Source organism: Labeo rohita, chromosome 7 (genome assembly GCF_022985175.1).
Source record: "Labeo rohita strain BAU-BD-2019 chromosome 7, IGBB_LRoh.1.0, whole genome shotgun sequence".
In the NCBI taxonomy this organism is placed as follows: Eukaryota; Metazoa; Chordata; class Actinopteri; order Cypriniformes; family Cyprinidae; genus Labeo; species Labeo rohita.
Genome location: NC_066875.1, coordinates 33668140 through 33692653, shown reverse-complemented (window position 1 = coordinate 33692653; position 24514 = coordinate 33668140). Strand labels below are relative to the sequence as shown.

The following is a 24514-nucleotide window of genomic DNA, read 5'->3' as shown; positions in this document are numbered from 1 at the left end:
GATCTAATCAGTAGTTCATGAGTCCCTTGTTTGTCCTGAACAGTTAAACTGCCTGCTGTTCTTCAGAAAAATCCTTCAGGTCCCACAAATGCTTTGGCTTTTCAGCAATTTTGTATATTTGAACCCTGTCCAACAATGACAACTGAGATGCTCATATGCAACTATTACAGAAGGTTTAAGCATTCACTGATGCTCCAGAAGGAAACACGATGCATTAAAATAATCAAGGGGGTGAAAACATTTTGAATTTGAAGATAAGGGTAAATGTAACTTATTTTGTGTTCTGGGAAACATGCATGTATCTTGTGTATCTTCTGAAGGGCAGTACTAAATGAAAAAACAAACAAACATATATATATATATATATATATATATATGATATAACATTTAGGCAAAATAAGAAAAATGTATGCATCGTTCTGTGCAAAAGTTTTCACCCCCTGGCTCTTAATACATTGTGTTTCCTTCTGAAGCGTCACTGCGCGTTTGAACCTTCTGTAATAGTTGCATATGAGTCCTTCAAGTGTCCTCGGTGTGAAAAGATGGATGTCAAAATCATACAGTCATTGTTGGAAAGGGTTTAAACACACAAAAATGCTGGAAAACCAAAGAATATGTGGGAGCAGAAGGATTTATCTGAAAACAGCTGGTAGTTTAACTGTCCAGAACATATAAACAACTATCACAAAATTAAAAATCAAAAAAAAACAAAAAAAAAAAAAAAAAAACAAAACAGCTGTGGATCATTCAGGTAACACATTATTAAGAATCAAGTGTATGTAAACTTTTGAACAGGGTCATTTTTCTAAATTCAAGTATTATTTTCTCTTGTGGACTATATGTAAACGCCTTATATTTAGGTTAATACTAAATAAAAATTAACATGCATTTTGGTATTTTTTGATACAATAATTATCATTTTGCAGATTCTACAAGGTTAATGGCTTTGAAAATAATTCAGATTGTATTTTACATATCTGTTTTGTAAAAATCAGATGATGGCTGGCATTAGTTTACCTCAGGGCCTTTGTGCCAGAGGTTGTGCTTTATTTATTTCCCTAAATACTTCCCTAAATAATGTATTGGATGATTACAAAAAATACTATGCTCGGTTTTCTTAATTTTTCATCCTCGAAAAATTAAGCTTAATTGTAATCTTCTCTATGTGCGTGTTTGAGTGTATGATAGAAGATCACAATTAATATGTAATGTGGATGCTCAAATGTATATATTTTTTAATATCATTTTTTAAAAGAATATTACAAAAATAAATACTATGCTGTTTTCTTCAAGAAAATCTTAATCCAAATGTGTGCGCGCATGGTGAATTTAACAACTGACATTTCCCCTCTCACAGCCAGTGGTTCAGTCCACCTATTTTAAACCCCTCAACCAAACGGTTTTCTACGGCTTCCCAGCTCAGCACCACAAACATCTGAAGACGTTCACTGTTGTGAAGACGGAGGATTTAACACAAAACGCCAGAAATACTACACGACTCGGCGTCACTGTATAATCGAGCATTTGTGTCCACAGATGGCCATGGACGGACTGGGCAACAATAAGAGCATGTCATACAGTCGATGGAGTTATGACAGGTAAGCACGCCGTTATTGTGTAAACAGATTGTAAAAATCTGTTTTTCTGTACATGTTAAATTATTTACATGGTCAAAGTAAAACGCTAGCGCCCAAACCAACCCAACAGCTCATGACGGAGACAGACGACGCTGATTTTAACGACCGAAGTTGTGTACAAAGTTCGTGATTCTTGTGAGAAAGAACAACAAATGGCTTCTTTCATTGAAAATGAATGGCATTTTGCAAACCTGATGCTGTTTTTCTGTTTTCCCGTTCGCAAAGGTGCTTGTAAGAAAGCGACTAGAGACATATTTCTGATTTGACAGCTCAATGGAGAACTGAACACTGGTCAGGTTCAATTAAACAACACGCGTCGTGTTATTTGTGTTTTAAAATAACGGTTACTGCCTATCAACATCCAAACGTCACCGTTCTATTTCAACACGTGCTCTTTCCAGCGCATCTCTCGTGTATTTATTAGCCTGGCTTCAGCATCCTCTCAGCTCCACTGTCAGCATCCCACTTCTCTACAGGCATCATGATATCTGCCTCAGTGCTCCTGCTTATGAACCAGAAGATGGAAGAGTTCATCATTTCTGCAGTAGGTGACACATTTGAAATTTCAGTCAAAACCTAGGATGTTATTGGTATGCTATGACTGCGCTCTCACAGCTCCCCAGAGGAACTACAGAAACATCCTCTAGTCTTAACGCCTCGTAGCATTTCTCCATAGAGCATGTTACAGTTAAGCAGGGATGGCATATGAAGCCCACCCTCTCATCATTCTGTCTCCAATTATGCACACTTAGTATGAAAAAGTGGTTTGTTAAAGGTGTACAACATCCAAATATGTAGTATTTGTGAAACATTACCCAGATGATGTACTGCATTCACCAAAGTGTGCAACAAGACACTCTGCTATCCCATAAAGCCAGATTAGTTGTCAGATTAGTAAATATAAACATGTAAAAGTAAATTTGCTTCTTTATACAACGTGCAGGAATCGGTGGGCGGGGCTAAACAGGAAGTGATGTAAAGGCAGGCATTGATCGTCTTCTGCGGAGGCGGTGTTTAGCCACACTATTACATCATAAAATCGCACATTCCACAACCTGTCGTTTTGGCAGATTGGCTTCAATATAAGCTGATTTTAGACTAACAAGAAAGTTTTGAGTTCTGAAACTTACAGGATCATTTTATAGTACAGTGACCTCTTATTTGTCAAAAGATCAAGAGAGTTTTTATTTCTCAGTACTTTAATTATCAGTACATCTAATGCAAATGGCAGATGTAGTACATATTGCATACCTGAAAAACACCCTTCATCAGTAGTCGAGGGGTATACATTCCGGATGCAGCATCTGTCCCTCCGTCTCTCTCTCCTCTGAGACCCTTTTGGCTAGTTCAGTGTTGGGAGATGCGTGTGGGTGATAGGGCATGGAGGTAAATGGAGGAAGTGTTCCTATGGCAAAGACAGCGCTTCAGAGAACAGCTGGTGCCTCTTTTTCAAACAAAGGGAATACTATCCATCGCTGAGCACCGTCTCTGATGAATGGATAAAAGAGACAATACCTGCCAGCACATCAGGCTGGAGTACATCCCAGATCATAGCTGTATCTGTATGATACGTGGTGAATACAGAGCCGGGTATGATAGAGACAAAGCAGCACAATGTTTTGTTCAACTGATTGTAATCCTTTTAACAAGCACTGCAGTAAGAACATTTCCCTCACCTATTTAATTCAGCCTCTACCTGCGGTTAGATCAGCTCCCGAATGATGCCCTGAGCTAGTTTAAGGTTTAATGGAACCGGCGCTGATTACAGATTCATGCGTGCATTACAATTGACAGCCGTCCTCATCAGGTCTGGAGCTGCTCTCAGACGGTCTAATCAACAATCCGGTGTCCCCATTAGCACAGCTGAAAGAGCCAAGGTGTTTGGTGCAGATAGTTTTCAGCACAGGCGAACTTCAATGGAAGTAGTTAAGCATTTTCATATTTCTGTCAAAGAGGGGGGGAGTCTGCTGCAATTATCCAAATACATGTCAAGTGATCTCATTAGGAGGCTGATAAGGTGCCTTGCAGTGGCCGTTAGACAGACCTGATGATAATTCATTCCTGTTTTTTTTCCTTTCAACGATACTCAAAGGAGAATACAATCAATGCGCTTAATTGACCCTTTGCTAAGCTCAGCCTGCTTGGTTACTGTTGCTAACTCCGACTAGTTTCACTGAACATCCCATAGGAATAAACTGGAAAACACTGACTGCGTCCAAATATAACATTATGTGACGAGTTCAAATTCACTACCATTCATAAAATGATAGTACTCGGAAGAGAAGTTATGAATGGCAGTGAAGCAACTCAACTGAGGCTGTAAGTCACATGACAGTGACAACATGACTAATGTACTACATTCATACTATGTCCACCTTATTTTTCTTTTCTTTTTTTGTGCCTTTTAATGGACAGGACAGTATAGAGATGACAGGAAAGGACTGGGCAGAGAGAGGGGAGTGGGATCGGCAAAGGACCTCGAGACGGGAATCGAACTCGGGTTGCCGTGAGCACAGTTGTGCTTTATGTCGGCGCACTAATCACAAGGCTATCGGCGCCGACATATTCACCTTATTTTTCAATATGGAAGTAAGCTGTTTTCTAGTAATGTGTTAGACTTCGAGTTCATAACTGCCGTAGGGAAATAATGAGAATTACATTTACAAATGGCCGTGTCCGCTTTTAAAGGAAAAGTAAGCTGGATAAAACTTACTTTTTTAATATTTGGAAATGAAATACTTATTCAGAAGAAGTAACTACTTGGAGAGTATGTGATTTTAGATGCAGCCAGTGTGATTTTCAGTGCTCAAATAAGGGTTAAAGATTGACTGAATATTATTCTTATGTGGACTGAAATCAATTGTGAGATTGCACTGCATATTTATCTGTATATCTACATGCAAATTGCTAAATTAAAATGAAACATGATTGAAAAATGCAGAGACTGCAAATTTGAATCGAGGCAAATGCTAAACACAGTCAGTTGGAAAGAGAAATTTAATTTAAAGGATGTCTGCTGATATCAGTGTAAGAGGACTGAAGATTTTGGTAACACTTTACTTAAAGACTTTATGTGTAATGTGTTATAATGGGTTATAATGCATTATAATTATTCATAATATTTAATAAACGTTTTAAAACATTATATTTTGTTTTTGTTAATAATTATAACCAATTTTAAAATGCATAGTGTAACAATAAATTGATAAGTGTTATAATGTATTAACTGATTGTACAATGCATTATAACGTGCACTACATGGTATAATTAATGCATTAGTACTACTTTTATAATGCATTATACATAAAGGCTTTAAGTAAAGTGTTACCAAATTTTTTATAATACTTCGAACATTTCAGTTAGTATTGGCAGTACATGATGTAAAGCAAAGGAAAACAAAGCAAAAATTGTTCACTTTTTTTTTTTGTTTACTGTGAATCGTAAAGCATAATTTAGTTTTTACTGATGGTCATTTGGGAAAGTGTCTTTTTTTAGTATTATTTTATACTATTATAATATTTATTAATTTTTAAATAGTTTTATTTAATATTTTCTGTTTAATTTTTAAGGTTTTAGTAATTGTTTATTTATTTTTATTTCAGTTTTAGTCATTTTAATACTTCTGCTTATTTCATTTCAGTTAGTTGCCAAAGCAGCATTTCTAATTTTTGTCTAATATTTTAAGTTTAAGTTTTTCATCTAATATATATATTTTATCTCAGCATAATTTCAATGAACAAAAATGATTTTTAACACAAAATGAGGAAAAGGGAATGAAAATACTGTTTTATATCCTCTCAGGGTGCCTTGTGTCACTGTTATGTGACCCAGGCATTCCATTTTACCTTATTTATAGATGGCTTCCATAGAATTGTTTAATGTCACCCTTCATGCACTTAGTTACATTAGAAAAAAGTTTGTTTAAGAAAATGTCAGACGGCAACAGTTGTTAAGGCAGGGCTTAAAGAGAAGTCCATTTCCAAAACGACCATTCACATATAATGTACTCACCCCCTTGTCATCCAAGATGTTCATGTCTTTCTTTCTTTAGTCGTAAAGAAATTATGCTTTTTGAGGAAAACATTTCAGGATTTTTCTCCATATAATGGACCTATATGGTACTCTGCCTGGACTGTGTTTTTCCTGGTTTATGACAGTTAAGGTATGTCAAAAAACTCGGATCATTTTTTACTCCATCAACTTCAAAATTGTCCTATATCGCTGTTTTACTTTTTTTGTTAAGGGTGTTTGATCTTCTTTGCATGTTCACTTTGCAAAGACTGGGTGAAGGATGAAGGTGAAGGATGATTTTGAAATGATTTTTGAAATTGAGGGAGAAAATACGATCAGAGTTTTTCGACATACCCTAACTGTCTTGAGTCAGAATACACAGAGTTCAGGGAGAGCAAGGCAAGACAAACGTTTGAGATTAAAAAGTATTTAAATTGTATTTTTTAAATTAAAATAACCAATCGTTTCACTAGATAAGACCCTTCTTCCTCGGCTGGGATCGTTTACAACCGCATTTGAGATTGTTTGAAGCCGTTCATTATATGGAGAAAAATCCTGAAATGTTTTCCTCAAAAAACATAATTTCTTTTCGACTGAAGAAAGAAAGACATGAACATCTTGGATGAGCACATTATATGTGAATCTTTGTTTTGGAAGTGAACTTCTCCTTTAGCGAAGGCTCATTTATCTAATGAAAACAGGTTATATATGTTTCTCATACCTTTTTTCCACACATCTTTCTATAGAGAAAATTATGAAAACTGAGATGGTGAAAAATCGGTGGGAGGCACACACTTTTCACATCATTCACTGCAGCTCATGGACTGAATTCCAATAGGGGTTGAATCACTCTGTGAATTACACAGAACATCTACTGTGTTCTTCTGACAGATGAGTGGAACCATTGTAAGACATTTATATAAAGACACAGTCTCTCTAAGGCAGATGCTTGATTTGTGGGATTAATTTTATATTTCTGCTCAGACTCAGTAAGTCTGTTGAGATTGCTCGGGGGAAAGAGGTCTCCACTGGATGACATCTCAATTTTCTCACCACAGAGATGTTACCTGGAGAGAGAGTTATCAGTTAGCATTTTCATTCATCTCAGTGGCAGTTGGGCGGCTTGTGTGTGAACCCCAAAGGAGTATGTGACCTGGATGGAGGCTTCCATCTTTGCTCATGGGTGTTTGGCTCTAGGAACTAATTCTGGGAAAAATATATTTTATACCTTTGGAAGCGATGCTTACTAGTCTTTTTCTGACCACCTGGAGGTTTAATAGCCCGTTGCCCACTTAATCATCAAATGGGTTGGACTGATGGCACTGCAATCATATACTGATTTGTTATTGCTTCCCGCTGAGGTTATCATAAAAAAAAAAACAACAACAACGATTTTCTTTCTGATGCTGTTTGACGGACATCTGCTGAGAATGTGATAGAAAATTATCCTTGTGGTTGAAATCCCTGAACAACAGTATAATACCTTTTTATTTTGGTCTTTATCGTTCATCAGGTTAATTAGAGGATATCCACGCCAGGCAAGCTCTGCAGACAGACGTCTAAACAAAGCAATTTATGTGAGGCTAAGTAAATAAGCGGACTCGCCTTTTATCGACTTTTTGAAGCTTAGAGACCTTAGTGTGGACCAGGGGAGCAGATTTATAAGGCTTTTTGTTGATTCTGCTCACAATGCACCACTGATCTACTGCAAGAAGAGCACATGGCTGCATATGTATGTGTGGGTGTAAATCTGTTGTGTCATCTCATACAGTACATAAGTGGTGTCCGTCAGGTCTGGCCCCTGGAGCTGTGACCCCTGACATCAGCTCAGGCTTATGAATCATTTGGGACCTGTTTCTGTGGTAACCATTCACCCGTGACTAAATCTACAGTAAACCTCTCCTGTACTGCAGCTTGAAGATGCTCTAGTTCTTTTCTCAAGCCTTTGCTAATGATCTTATAAAGGCAACAATAGTCAAGGTTGGGGATTTTTTATTAACTCGCCATTCAAATAATTTATATCTTTACAACTTTTTAGGTTACACTTTATTTTGATAGTCCGCTTTAGACGTTCAGACGTTCAGCTAACTATAAGTAACTTTGCAACTACATCAACTAATTCTCATTAATTTGCAACTACTTGTCTACCAACTCTCAGAATAGACAAAGGTTAGGTTTAGGGTTAAAAGATATGTCTCAAAATTATATAACTGATATACACTACTGTTCAAAAGTTTGAGGTCAGTAAGATGTAAAAAAAAAAATTAAATGTATCAAAAGTGACAGCAAAGATTTTTACATTAATACAAAAAAATTGTTTAAAATAAATGCTTTTCTATTTTCTACTTTCTGTTCATCCAAGAATCCTGAAAAAATGCATCATGGTTTAAAAGAAATATGTAATAACAATAAAAAATAAAATAAATAAAAATGAAAAAGCAGCACAACTGTTTAACATTTAACATAATACTAAGAAATGTTTCTTAACCACCAAATCAAAAAATTTAATTTCTGAAGGATCATGTGCTTTGCCATCACAGGAATAAATTATATCTTAAAATGCATTAAAGAATTAGTTCACTTCCACAATAAATGTCATCCAAGACATTCATGTCTTTCTTTCATCAGTCGAAAAGAAATTAAGGTTTTTGAGGAAAACATTCCAGAAATTTTCTCAATAGTGGACTTCAATAGGTTGAAGGTCCGAATTGCAGTTTCAGTGCAGCTTCAAAGAGCTCTACACAATCCCTGCCGAAGAATAATGCTAGTCTTGCAGTAGCTCAGCTTCATGCATTACATAATCACGTTGGAAAAGTTACGCGTAATGTAGGCGGAAGTACCAACTGTTTACAAAGCGAACATGCAAAGAAAGTCAAATGTAAATCCTTTACAAAAAAGGTTAAAACAACGTCAGGCGATTTTGAAGTTGGAGGAGACAATGAGATGGAGTTTTTCGCCCTTCCCTACCTTTTTGAACCGGAGTACACAAACGAAGAACTAACCGTGCATGACCTTTCCAGTGTGATTACGTAATGCATTAAGTCGCGGACAGGCATCACAGAGCTGGTCCAAGACTAGCATTTGTGGTTAAAAATTAGTATTTATTTTTTTGAAAATGTCAGAACGTTTCACCAGATAAGACCCTTAATCCTCGTCAGTGATCGTGTAGAGCCCTTTGAAGCTACAATGAAACCTGCTGGCTCCCATTGAAGTCCACTATATGGAGATTAATCTCGGAACATCTGATGTGATGTGAACATCTTGGATGACATGGGGGTGAGAAAATTATCAGGAAATATATCCTGGAAGTGAACTAATCCTTTAAAATTGTGTAAATTAGCAAGAGACAAATAGAATTCCATTAAGTCTAATTACACTGTATCTATATAATCAGTTTTACTTCAATAACTGAAGTGTTGCATGTGGAAAACAAATTAAGTCAACATACGCTGTTCTTTTGATTTCCTCACTGTAAGGTGTGAACATAAGCCCTTTCTCCTTAAAGGACGGATGAGGGGCACAGAACAGAAACCACTGCACTGCTCTAATTACTGTCTCAGAGTCAGAGATGTGGAGTTCACCAGGGAAATGCAATGGCAGGCTGGAATATGTTAAAACAGAATTGGTTAAAGCAGCAGAGAGGGAGCGATAGAAGATCTCCTCAGCGTCCCTAACATATAAAATACGAGGCACGTTTCTCCTGTACCTAGTCTACTTCTCTCTGCCTCTTCAAAATCAGATCTAATTGTCTGAATGCTTCTGAAATGACACTTAATTATAAATACTCTGGTTTTGATTTAATTACGGCCAGTTACTCATCCACACATTAAGTCTAAGCTGGGAGAAAAATAGATAGATGATAATTAAGCCAAAACAGGCTGAAGACATGTTGAGGATAGTGTTAACTGTTTATCTATTTTTTATTCTTTCAGCTCACCTCAAAACCTCTCTGCCCATGAAATCTGAGGGCCCTGATTCATTTTCTGTGGTAGTCAGTTGTGTGGGAGTAAATTATTTAAACCCAGGAGCTTTTTCAAATAAAAAAGCATTAGGTTGACATTATTAGCTTTAGCGTTAGAAGATTAATTATTTAAAAAAGAGCCAAATTCAATGGCGTAGTCAGTAGACAATTGCGCTGAAATTATCTGGTGAGCTGCCTATATACACAGCATTTTAAGGCATCAAAATAACTTTCCCAACATAAAGGCAGTTTCAAAAAGTACCATATTTTTTACTTAACATTTGTGTGTGATATGCATCATGCCTATTAGAACATCACAGAGTTGGCACCTTAAGAAAGCAGCTATGTAGGCAGCAAGACAGCTCACTATATTTAGGAACACAGCTAATATATGTGATATCACATCAGTTAAATTCTATAATAATGATATATGTTACAGTGTTTCTTGGTTGTTTCTGTAAAGCCTATAGCTTTTCTGATGAACTGTATACACTGCAGTAGAATTGTTTATGGTTTATGTGCAATAAGCCAGTTGAAGCTGTGTTTTACAGACATTGTGCTTAACAACCTCCAGAACATAATATTAAAATAACCTCTTGTAGCTTATTGCTTTTTGTGTATTATTGTGTTAAGCTGATTTTTATTTTGCCTCCTGCATACTTTATGACTCATAAGTACAGACTTTCTTGAGCATTTGAAATGTAACATGGCCCTGTCAGTTTACCAAAATAACCATCTCTGAGTTATTCAGAACAAGGTGAAAGTGCTCTCTCATATTTTCTCTAGAAGTCCATTTGATTTGAGGATTTAATTTACTATAGACTCCATTAGACATTCCTTCAGATAAACCTTGTGTAAAACGAGGTGCATTTTAAAAGCTTTTATTGGAAGAAAAAAAAAAGTTGAAATTTTTCTAGCAATTCAAGCTTGCTAGCTGCTGAGTCATTTTGCTGCAGGAGAAAAAGCCAGGTAAACAGTCAGCAAATGGGAGACACTGGAAGGATTATTGCATCTTCTTTTCTTGTTAAAGGAGAGAGAATGCCATACATTTCGTTTTATAAAATTGCTCACATAAGCCTTGTGGGTGTTTACTTCAAAGTATCTTTCTTATCAATTTTATATTTGTACGACAGGTTATTGGCATTATTATTTAAGAGCTCAGTCACTATAATCTGTTACCTCTAGGTTGGTGGTAGCCATATCGCAATTCATCTAAATGCATTTACCCATTCGTTTTTTTCAACCATTTTCAAGAAAACATTTAAAAGGTGGCCATTTTATGACTTGGAAATTGTAAAGAAGAGGACTTTCGTGGTCGTCTAAGGTGCTAGAATGTCTAGCAGGTTTTATTAGATATGACAGATAATGAGAACTCAGTTTTGTGCTCATGAGTAAGTCATTTTACCCGACTTTTTATAGACTGTTTCTGCCAAAGAATAACCCTTGTAACTTAAATAACCCAGTAGCTTAAAGGCACAATATGTAAGATTTTTTAAATTAAAATATACCAAAAAACACTAGAACAGTGTTATATATTTAGTTGACTTGTGTACTAACATCATTCCAAATGTTTTCAAGAATGTTTAAATCCAGAGAAATAAGCAATTTTAACTAGTGTCCCATTCTTTGTCATTGCATTGCCTGCCAAAGATGCCATATACCCTCGACTGAAATAATAACACCAAAGCTGCTTTTAATATCCATGCGTTTTATTAGACAGGTGACGAACCATAGACTGCAAAAAATATGGACGTAGTGTCCGTAACGTCACCCGTAGGTTTCTGAAGAGCATTTTTGAAGATTTTAGTGGGCGGGAGTCGGGCGTCGCCATCTTGGAATCACGTTACTGCACGTCACTCCTGGATAATCGAAAATAGGCGGGATGTGGGTGGAGCTGGTTGCTGAAACAATCCACCTGTCACTCAAGTGGCCACGCCCTAAATTATGCAGAACTTTAAGGCTTAATATAAATTAAACGGATCAGTTATAAAAAAAATTCACCCCCCTCACAGTTGACGTGAAGGGCAAAATTAGCTATATAGACCAAAACCATTATTTGATCCAGGCTGTAAACATATTTTTTCCTGCTGTGAATTGGGAATTTTAACATTGGGAGTCTATGGGATTGACTCCCTTTTGCAGCCAGTCTCTAACGGCCAGTCGAAGAATTGCAGTTTCAGTCACTTCCGTGTTGGCTTCAGAAGGGAGGTTGCTGCTTGTGACGAACGCATATATAACAGACGAGTCACATTATAACATAACTTTCAACACACTCAAATGTATCTAGTATGATAAAACAGTGCTTTACCCCACATACTGGACGAAAGTGGTTGACTGTGACATCATAAAAGCTCCGCTGCTTTTGAGTCGTGTGTCGCACTAGTCTCTCATTAGCATCAAACTGCGCCTTTGTTTCTTAATTTGTTTTGAATATGCACCCTCTAGAGGTGAAAATTACATACTGTGCCTTTAAATGGTATTTTAAGATTACCAAAGTTAAATGGTGTGTACTGTGGTGGCGTGCAGCGTGTGAAATGTCAGGTTCTGGGGAAGTCACACAGCACAGTGTGAATTCGCAACCCTCCAGAGAACATGACAACAGAGTGATCACCTGGTGTGTTTCCACATTCCAGAAGTTGCCTGTGCCTTCTAGCCACGCTATGGTTGTGAACACAGACATAGAAACACACAAGAAGAATTAAAGAGATAGCTTACTTCATAAAATTAAGTTCTGTCATCATTTACTCACCCCCTGATGTCATTTCAAATTTGTATGGCTTGTTTATGAAGTGTACAGAAATGACATATGTCACCCTTATACAAGCATATGTAGGTGGTCTTTAAAGAGGTAAAGATAAGTCTATATTGGAATGAAAGGATGCTGAAAGGTTTATTTGACATTTTGAAGTTCATTTTTATTGAGTAACAATGGCCAAGGCCATTAGTCTTTTGAAAGACATTTAAAATGCTTTTTAAGAAAATGATATGCCATTCAGTTAGTAAGTTGATTCTTACTGAAATGTTGGTGCATCACAGTCATGTGTTGCTGTTAAGCCTCAGTTTGGGGCCTGATAAAATCGGAGGGAGTGATTTAAGGAGTTGTGTTAAATCAGCTCTTTGACTTTTCTTGTGACTTCTGTGACTTTTGCCACTCTGACACTTCTAAATTTCATATAAAATGTAGATAATGATAAGGTAGATTTTTCATCAGCATGTAATACTATTCAACCAGTTCTTTTAGCTGAACGTTTGTTGTCTGAATTCGACATCCCTAAAAGATGGTGGGGTGGATTTTAGATTTTTTACCAGAAGATCCCAAATGATACAAGTAAATGGAAATATTCCGGGAGCTCTACTCTTCAGTGGGCTGCCTCCAAGGCTGTAGTCTTTCACCTTTATTATTTATTCTATACACTGATAGGTGCAGAAGTCAATATCTGGATAGACACATAATTAAATATGCTGATGAAACTGGTGCTAAGCCTGTTAAAACATGGTGAAATAGACCATGGGCCTATTTCGGACTATTTTTTGGATTGGTGTGTGAGTTCACATCTAAAAATTTAATGTTTCCAAGATTAAAGAAGTCCACTTCCAGAACCAAAATTTACAGATAATGTACTTGCCACCTTGTCATCCAAGATGTTCATGTCTTTCTTTCTTCAGTCGTAAAGAAATTATGTTTTTTGAGGGAAATATTTCAGCACTTTTTCTTCATAAAGTGGACTTCAACGGTGCCCCGAGTTTGAACTTCCAAAATGTAGTTTGAATGCGGCTTCAAATGATACCAAATCTGTTTTATCCTCTTTGCATGTTCACTTTGCAAAGACTGGGTCAGAACTTCAGCGATGTAGGATGATTTTGTAATGAAGTTGAGGGAGAAAATACGATTAGAGTTTGTCAACAACTGTCTTGAGCCAGAATACACAGAGTTCAGGCAAAGCAAGACAAGACGAGCATTTGAGATTAAAAAGTATCTAAATTGTATTTTAATAAAAAAATATCAGATCGTTTCGCTAGATAAGACCCTTCTTCCTCGGCTGGGATTGTTTATAACCGCATTTGGGATCGTTTGAAGCCGCATTTAAACTGCATTTTGCAAGTTCAAACTCGGGGCACCATATCAGTCCATTATATTGAGAAAAATCCTGCAATGTTTTCCTCAAAAAACATAATTTCTTTACGACTGAAGAAAGAAGGCATGAACATCTTGGATGACAAGGGGCTGGGTACATTATCTCTACATTTTTGTTCTGGAAGTGGACTTCTCCTTTAAGGATATGATGAAAGATTTTTTTAAGACTGTTGATATTCCAACTAAAGTAGTTGTTGCAAGAAAAGAAGTTGAGAAGTTTAGCTCTTATAAGTATCTTGGTACAGTAAAAGATGATACGTTAAAGTTAAAGAGGACATCAAATGCCCATTTTCTACAAGATTTGGTATGATTATTTAGTATGTTTGGGTATCAAGAACATTTTAGAACCGGTTCCAAATTTCAAAGAACCGGGTATTCGATAAGACACGTGCATTTCGATTCTGCTTAACGATTCCTGCGTTTGTACAACAATTTACGTGCAAGAAGGGAAAGAAGTTGAGAACTGTTTGCATGCAGCACACACTTCCGAACCGCAAGCACGGAGAACAGCAGTCCTGGTGTGGGTTCCCAGCCTACGTCCGTTCTTGAACTGTTCTGTACATTTCCACTGCAAAAGATTTGTTCCAAGCCTAAACGTGCTTCTCTTTCACATTTACCAACCAATATGCACTAAAATGCGTCAGTATATCATCATAAACACAGCTGTTTTTTGTCTTAAGTGAACATAAATAGATCAAAGAACAAAAGAAAATCATTCACTGATCTTGACTGAATATCGTGCGTAACTTTAATGACAATTAATATATATAATATTTATGAAAAGAAAACTATAGTGTTTTTAAACTTTTGATACCTGTACCTGAAATTTGTTCAGTTGTATTTATTTACTATTGCTAATTAATTCATTTGTTCCTATCTTATTACTGACTGTTTACTTGTCTTTAACAATTTAATGTTTGAAATGTATTAGTCCAGTTGCTTTTGCTGTGGTATTTTTTTGTTAAAACCATAGGCAGATGTTCCTAAGTGTAAAAGGCCTAAGTGTTCTGTAAGCTGCTTGCTCATGTTATTCAGCTTTCCATCTCCTTTAAGTTGGGTGGAAAATGCAAATCTTGTATCGAAAGCAGTTATATTTAGTAGATGATTGATATGGATAAATCTGTACTGACAATATTTTACAGGTCTTTTATTGAAACTGTCTTAACGTTTGCTATGACTTGTTGGTTTTTAATGTTAAAAGTAGATCACAACTGCAGACAATTGTTAACCTAGGGTCAGATATTACAGGCTCCGACATTTGGGGCTGCTGTGTGTGTGAGAAAAATGTCCTAAGGAAGTCTTTGAGTAATTAACGTGATACGTCTCGCATTTTGAACTCAGAATTAGATCAACTTCTTTCGGGTAGAAGATAAAGAGTCTCAGAGGACTGTCAGAGCTTAGATATTTTGTTTTAAATGCAGTTTTGATTGTAAATACTTATTGAAGCACACGGTACTTTTTAAATTCAGTTTTAATTTATACATCTTAAATACATGAGATAATGGTGTATTGTAAATGCCAGGGTTTGTGGTTGGTGTATGTTGTGATGTTTTATATTATATGTTGATTTTGTTTATTGTGTTGCAGAAATTGTGAATATAAAAACAAAAAAAGAGTACTGATACTATTTGCCTTTGATCAAGACTGCATATCTGCACATATATACTGTATATACATGTGTGTGTGTGTGTGTGTGTATATATATATATATATATACATATATATATGTTCATTCTCTTCTCTCCGTTGATGATGCATTGGCCTTAGAAATTGAAGGGCCATTAGTAGTGGATGCGTAAATGTGTATTCCATGGCAACATTTTTTTTCCTGAGGAAATGCTTGTATGTTGCTGTACAGCATGTGGTTTGACGTCATCCTTAGTGAGTATTATTATTCATCTCTCTGCTTATTGGTTGTGTAACTGTTAACATCAATCACTAGATATGAACTTATGGGGAAGCCCTTGTAAATCATATACAGGAAGAGGTTGATAACACATTTATACAATTTAATGTAATACCCTTAGCCCTGTGATGGACGGTTCATAAGGAGTGCTCGAATTTTCACTAAACATCAGTCACAAGCCAAGTAATCCATGCATACAAAGAAAACAAAACAAATAAGTTAAGAAGGTATGTGTAATAAAATGGAATGACACAGGGAAAAAGTACTAAACACATGAAGAAAGGGAGGTGCGAAAAGGCATGGAAAGCCAAGACACCAACTGAAATCTATCAGTAATTAGAAAGCAAACCTGCCCCTTGTCAGTGGAAATTAGTATTAATATTAGCTAGCTAAAATTGTTCTTTGAACCGGTTCTTTTGGTGAACTAGTTGATAGTCAATATTCAGTCAGCCGAATCACATTTAGCAGCAAGGGCACTAATAGTGTGGTGTTTGGATTTTGTGTGTCATAATTACAAAATTACGTATTGTGTCAATGGTAACAGCCTCAGAAATGATGATTATTACATAAAAAGCTCAAACAAGCTGGTAAAGCTGAACAGTGTTCATAACAGGAGATACAAACAGCTGATGAATGGCACAAAAAATATGGCTTCAAAAATAATATCAGGGTCAACAAAAACATTGTGAGCTTCACAAAGCTAGAAACTGCTTACATTAGACCAAATGCATGTCCTGGTGTGAGAAGAACAAACCCTGGACCCCTAGGCAATGGAAAATTGTGATGTAGTTTGATGAGTCATCTATCACACGTCATTTTCTATATCCAGACCAGAGGGGTTAAATTGGGATTTTGGAAGGTCTGTGCCAGGTGTTGGAATATGCTTGCATGGACGACATGGTCGTTGAGCATAATGTGCAAGTTTTTTTCTCATTTATCAAATAAAGCACTTGTAGCTTTACTTGTTGACAAATGGTGCAGCATACCACCACACATGTATCAAGACAGGTATGACAGCAAGTGAAGATGGATGCATGAGCAGTATGTTGTTTCACACAGACACACAGTGGTTGGTTATGTTTGGTTATGTAGCATATGGAGTCTTTCTGCTAGTGCAGATGGACCAATTAGGCAATTTAGATTCTGCATGCTTGAGGTCTTAGAATGTGAGTTTTGAGAGAAAATGTTTTCTCAGTTGCTCACCAGAATCATTTCTCAATTTGCGTTGCAGCGATTTATCGTCCCATCCCTACTGCTAACATCAAACTCCATTATTATGCTCAAATGTATGTATATATAAAAAAAAAAAAATATATATATATATATATAAAGAAGGAAGCTATGCAAACAGGTAGCAGATAAATGTGTCAAAAAACAATACACTACAGTAATATTCTGACATAGAGAAACATACAGTGTTTCAGAATAAATTATTATTATTTTTTTTAAATATTTAAGCTTTGAAATATTTTTTTTTTTAAATATTTAAAGCTTTGAAATATTTTCACATGATTTACATGATATTTACTCAGGAATGAAACCGAGTTTACAACATCAGTGAAATGGGAATTTAAGACTTAAACATGCTTTTGACCATAAACCACATAAAATAACACAAGTTGCAAAGGTTATTTGATGAGAGTAAAGTCAGAATTTTTCTCCATATAGCGGACTTCAGTGTGAGCCGGGTTGAAGGTCCAAATTACAGATTCAATGCAGCTTCAAATGGCTCTACACGATCTACACGGAATAAGAGTGTGATCTGGTCAGACTCTTGTCTGGTCATTTTAAAAAAAAAATTAAATTATATACCACAAATGCTTGTCTTGCACTAGCTCGACTTCACGTTGGAAAGGTCACACGTGACATAGGTGGAAGTACCCACCCAGTGTTTACAAAAAAAAGGTAAAACAACAATGTCAGACAATTTTGAAGTTGGAGGAGAAAATGAGATGGAGTATTTCACCCTACCCTACCTCTCTGAACTGAAGTACACCGACAAAGAACTTTTGTCATTTTTGTGGTCGCTCGATAAGAATCTTATTCCTCGGCTGGGATCGTGTAGAGCCCTTTGAAGCTGCATTGAAACTTCAATTTGGACCTTTAACCCACTGATCCCCAGTGAAGTCCACTATATGGAGAAAAATCCTGGAATGTTTCCTTAAAAAACCTTAATTTCTTTCCGACTGAAGAAAGAAAGATATGAACATCTTGGATAACATGGGGCTGTTGGACTAATAAACTATTGGACTAATAAGCACAGTACTGCACTGTGTCTTATTTCACATGTCAAGAGCAATCTGGTTTCTAATACCTGGAGAGAGCCATTTGTTAGCATTTATATGAATCATATGAAATGTTGGGTGCTCTTGGCACGCACGTATTGTATTGTAAGACTTTATATCTTTACAAAATCACACCACAATGTCATTTTTTCATTTAAACCAAATTACATGTAAGCCTGTGGAGAATAACGTAGGAGCATTAGTCTGCAATATGTTTTCATCGGTCATGACTGCTATAAATCAAAGTGACAAGTCACACTTTAGACTGCATTAGAGTACAGCATGATAATACACTATAGCTGACCTTAGGACAGATCTGATCCAGTAGCCGAACAGTCCACACACTGCTGCTCATTACTTTCAAGGTGACACATGCTGCTGTGACGGTGATGTACAGCTGCTGGTAGGAAATGTTCTCAAGCAGAAAAAAATGTTTCTTGGGAAATGGGATTATATATCACAGTGTCCATTTTTCCCATGGTGACAGTGTTTAATTACAGTATATCCAACTATAAATTAAACTGGTGTTATGATAGCTAATAAATCAAATGCATTTGCGGTAACATTCCAAAGTTTTATGGTAAACGTTTTGAAATGTAACATATTGATGACACTAATACAGTGAAGTAATGGATTTTTTCTTTTTTAAAAGCATGGTGTCCTTTTGACAGACAGTGAATAATGTGACAGTTCTTTATGAAGTTAGCTGCTCACTCACTTACTGTCTTATTGAAATTCATGAACTCGATTTCCAGGCAATTTTAATCATGGGTTTAAGAAATCACTGGCAACATACCAACCTTTCTGACAGACACTGTGATAATTTGGTGAATCACTATCAGCAGATAAAAGCAGATTACAATCAATTGTTCAGTACATTCCTAAGCAAAAAATTGCTCGCTTAAGACTGAATCTAAGTGAAATCCAAGTCTATGAATTCCTGAGAAGAAAAAGGAGGAATAAAAACCCAGCGGTCCAACCGTGGAAACAGCTTGCAGCATAAATTAAGATCTCGTTTCTGGCACAAGAGCCATTGCCCCAAGCATTATTACCTTTTTTTGTTCTTGCGTCCTGAAATGATTTGTTGTTTGAAAAATCAAGTGTATTCACCATTTCAAAAAGGTTGATTTTTAGCTCTCAATCAGGTGCCAGCTGGCAGTCAGAAGCAATTGACTGTCAGAAGTCTCTAGGGCTGTGGAGGACTGAAAGTCAGTGACTGTATTCTGGCTCACTTCCTCTCTCTTCCTCTCTCCCTTTTATTTTATTTTATTTTATTTTCAGACTGAAGTAAGGGCTACATGTAGAGACAAAAATGTATTTTGTTTTATTTATTTATGTTTTACTTTTTTCATTGTTTTTCCTTTTTTATTTTATTCAGACTGAAATAAGGACTTCCTAAAGACAAAATGTATTTTATTTTATTTTATTTTATTTATTTTTTACTTTATTTATTTTATTCAGACTGAATAAGGACTTCCTGTAGAAACATCACACATTTTTATTTTATTTTATTTTATTTTATTTTTTATTTTATTTTATTTTATTTTATTCTGACTAAAATAAGGACTTCCTAAGACAAAGTGTATTTTAATTTTTTTTTTTTTTACTTTATTTGTTTTATTCAGACTGGATAAGAACTTTCTGTAGAAACATCACACATTTTTTATTTTATTTTATTTTATTTTATTATTCATACTGAAGTAAGGGCTGCATGTACAGACAAAAATTTATTTTTTATTTTATTTATTACTTTATTTATTTTATTCAGACTGAAATAAGGGAAGTCCTTATTTCAGTCTGGATAAAATATATAAAGTAATAAAGTAAGGACAAAATGTATTTAATGTATTTAATCCAATTAATTTAATATTTTATTTTATTTTTTACCCTATTCTGTTTCTTGCATATAAGCAGAGGCATGTAATTTTTCCATGACTTAATCCTTTTATTTTATTTTATTATTTATTATTTTGTGTGTTATACTATTAATAAGTAAATATAATATTTGTTATAATATTAAATGTGCACCAAAATGAGGTTGAACATTTTAGAACTGCGTAAAGTCGTTTATGCAGATATGAATATATTTTCACAGACCTTGACCATAGAGTCATCCCATAAAAGCGCATAACGCAATGACAAATGTGTGATTCAGCTTAACCATACATTTTAGCCCCAGCAACCGCAGCAGTCATGAAGGGTGGGTGGTGAGCCTGCTGTTACAGTGTTACATTGCTTTCTCTGGTGTGGAAATGGCATGAGGCTGGATGAGATGTATTGGTTATTCTTCAGAAAGACTTTGTTTGACAGTCTAATAATAGCTTTAAATGCTTCTGTGATGATTCATTCATATTTCACCAAGATTTATGCCGAAAGAGACTGGTGTACCTATTTCAGTCATTTTTTTTTACATATACTCTTTACTTATTTTTTCACAACATCATGGTGATGGCAGTCACTGCCTATGATAACCCTAAATCTTGTCTGTTCAGATCATGACGGTTTATGCAGCTGTCTGACTTGTCAAACATGGCCTTTTAAGAAACAGATTAAAATTTCTTCAGTTATTACAAGCTCATCATTTTGAAAAACAAAAAACAAAATCTAAATTTCTCATTGATGTTTATGTTTATCTCTTCTGCACTGCAGAAAACATCAGTTTATCAGTACACTGCGACATGCTATTTGAAGTGAGGGCGTTAAAGTGCTCTCAGTCACAGATGATCTCCAATGGAGCCATTCATGTTCTGCGTCATCTGACATTAACCACAGTTTAGTCTAAACAGCACTTAAACAAATATAGCAGCTCAGGGAAATTATGACCGTAGACATCAGTGTCTGTAAGATGTTGCTACTTCTCTGGTGACATTTGAGGACTTCCTGCAGAGACATTTTAGTTTATTTTAGTTTATTTATTAAGACTGAAGTAAGGACTACATGTATAGTTCAAATTTAGTTTTATTTAATTTTATTTTTCAGACTGAAATAAGAAGAGAAGAAAAGATTTTTTATTTTATTTTATTTTATTCGGCCTGAAATAAGGACTTCCTAAAGACAAAATGAAGTAAGGGCTACATGTAGAGACAAAATGTTTTTTATTTTATTTATTACATTATTTTATTTTGTTCAGACTGAAATAAGGACTTCCTAAAGACAAAAATGTATGTTTATTATTTTATTTTATTTTATTTTATTTTGTTATTTTATTTTATTTTATTTTATTCAGACTGAAGTAAGGGCTACATGTAGAGACAAAAATCTATTTTATTTTATTTGTTATATTATTTATTTTGTTCAGACTGAAAAAGAAAATTTATGTTTTTAATTTCATTTCATTCAGACTGAAATAATAACTTCCTGTGGTGGAGACATTACACAATTTGAATAATTATTTTATTTTATTTTATTTTTCACTGTATTTTATTTAGACTGAAATTAGGATTTTCTGTAGAGACTGTACACATTATTTTTTTTGTTTTGTTTAATATTATTTTATACTGAAATGAGGACTTCATGTTGAGGAACATTTTCTGAACATTTTTAAGGTGCTCTTTACCTTCTCTGCAAAGCATGATAAAGAAATTATAGAATAGATGAACTGCAGAGACCCATTTGCCTCAACTGTAAAAATACTGTAAAAAAAAAAAAAAAAAAAGCATGCTTCCCACCGTTTGTTTGCCAAAGCACAAAGCGGTTCTGACATTTGGGATTTTAGTAAGCACATTGCACCAGCACGTAGCTTGACAGTACATGAAGGGTTGGTCTAATTAAACGCTAAAGCTCTTGTTTCAAAGGTCAATTTTCCTGGCCGATCTGCTTCCCTGGGCACTGATTAGATGTCTTTTGTCTGCAAAACCTCCGCAGTAACACCCCCTTTTCACTGCTCTCCACGTCTTGACAGGACTCCTGAAATGAGTGGTGTAGGTGGCAGTGCCATTTCATCACTGCTCTGATGATGAATCAGAGAGGTCTGAGAAGCAGGAGCCAATTGTAATGGTTAAAAGGAGAACGGCATTCTTGGGTCTCACCAGCTCTGGCCCACATGAGGAACCCATGTGGCTTGTTGCTATGGTGAACAATCATGGTGGAGATAGGAGTTGACAGGAGGAAGCACGGCTGTGGGCAATGAGACTGCCTCAGTAATTACAATCCACTCTCAGCACTGAGGTGTATAAAGGGACGAATTGTGACAGCTTTATATGTGAGCTTGACACTGCAATACGCTGTAAATAGGTCATTTTTTGATAGGCTGTGTGCATGCGTATTACACTAGAGAAACATGCTAAGCCATGAACGCTGCCAAGAGCCAAGTAAGTCTCCATAACGCCATCATTAAGGTTATTCTGTTTCAGATATTCAGCTTTAGTGAAAAGACTAGTCCTCCTGATACTCATGGACTTTAACGAGGTTATGTGTGTGTATTAACGTATAGTAACAGTTACTTCTGGTTCTTGAATCTGATTGGCTGAGACATCTTTCCAGCCATGAGATACTCCAACAGCATTGACACAGGAACTGTTTCACCATTTATATCACTTCACTTATTTCCCACAGTGCGCATCATGGTGGACGACCAACCCCACTATAATTTTACGAATATTACCAATGTTTGTCACAGAATGTAGTTTTTTAAACTTTAAATATGGGGTTTAAGATATTGCCTATTTGAAAATTTGCTTCAAGGTTTGTCAGGGTGTCAGCAGCCATTCAGCACTTGTTCTTCAGCCTTGTTCTTGTTTTGATAATATATATAATATTTTCCACAAAATTGTAAAAAAAAAAAAAAAAAATATATATATATATATATATATATATACACATATATATTAACATAGATAATAACAAGAAAGCACCTAATCATTATATTCAATTGATTTCTGAAGGCTGGAGTAATGGCTGCTGAAAATTCAGCTTTGATATTCATAGGAGTAATTTAATTTTTTAAATATATTAAAATAAAAACAGTTATTTTAAATTGTAATTCATTTATACTGAATTGTATAACATTTACTGTATTTTAAAAAAATCTAATATATGCAACCTTAAAATAAAGAGATTTATTAAAAAAAAAAACATGAAAAAAGTAATTCCAGATTATTGTTTTTATTATGGTTTTTACAAAATCTAAAACAAGCAATAACAATAACTCAGAACAAAGAGGAGAAATAATTTAATAAATAAAAAAGACAAACAAACCCTTCTGTAACAACAATCTGTGCAGTATATAAAATGAGAAAAGAGAAAAAAGAATGGCGACATACAAAACTTACCAAAAACAATTGTTATGTGTCATAGATAGTGACTTGACATGAAACTAAAAAATAATTCCCACATTTTTTCTAATTTTGTAGTTCCATGATGGCACGTCTAATTCTTTCCAGGTATAAGGTGGAAGTGAGATCTGTTAGCCAGTCAGAAATAAGAGGACTAAGTTTTTTCTCCCACAAGGTCAGGACCATTTTCTGAGCTACAGTCATACCATATTGAACAGGTAATGGTACCACACTGAGTACTGCCGTAACAAATTCAAACAGTGTTAAAGTGAAGACACAAAATAAAAAAAAAACGTCCACATGGAGTGAAAATAGGAACAATGAATCTGCAAACACCTATTAATCTAGGAAGACATATACACAGGATGCCTGGAGGGTGAGTAAATAATGGGCTAATTTTCATTTTTGAAATTGAAATTTTAATCTCTTTAATTTTGGTCAATACGATATAATTCGGATATCGATATGAACAATATTTAAAAAGCCTCAGAAGAACTGCCAAGAATGCCCACAACATTTGTCTACAAATTTTTGAAAAATGAATTTGCCAAGTTTATGAAACCTCCTCCTATAAAACTGTAATGTTTAATATAACGTTCACCTTTTATTTGTATTTAGCCTTCATACAACAAGAAATGTGAAATCACTGTCAAATAAACATAAGACTCTCAGGCTCACCTTATTAATATCTTTAACTTCAAACTATAACATAGGCTGAGTATTCTTATAGATTGAAATAAAAGTGCTCCAGCCAGGATATAAAAAAAATAAGAAAAGTGCTCAGAGTTGCTGCAGAGAACAGAAAAAGAGTGAGCAACAACAAAAACATGTTGCTGGAGACGGGCTTATTGAAAATGCAAATGCATTCTCTGCCAGCAGAAGGTGCTTTTGGAGCGGTAGAAACTGGTTTCCCCATTAATGGCTGTACACAAAGCAGCGCTGAGCTCATGAACGCTACTTTATCAGATAAAATGAAAATGCCATCGAAAATTTTCTAAAGACAATCAGTTCCCTTTAAAGATACATTCATATAAAACATCTGCACAGCATTTTGATTTTGAAACATGCAGTGCTCATTTTTATTCAGCAAAGTCAAACACCACAAATAAATCAGTGTATGAGAAACACTCGGAAATGTTCAAAAATCATATCACCGTTACTGAAAAAAAAATTATATTGTGATTATATATTGATATTAAATTATTGTCCAGCCCTAGTACAGCATGCACCATTTCTTATATTTATGTTTATTTGTTTTTTATATTTTTTGAGATGTTGTGTTTTTATATATACAGCAGACCCTATT

General features: G+C 35.2%; 1 protein-coding gene across 1 annotated transcript in view; it reads left to right on the top strand.

Annotated features, from left to right (window-relative positions):
* The first annotated feature begins 1371 nt into the window (after positions 1-1371).
* The window catches only part of tub (TUB bipartite transcription factor), a 91308-nt gene continuing 68165 nt past the window's right edge, over positions 1372-24514 (top strand). The window contains 1 exon segment of the mRNA XM_051115714.1: positions 1372-1598. Coding sequence (XP_050971671.1) covers positions 1537-1598 — 62 coding nt within the window. The 5' untranslated portion in view covers positions 1372-1536.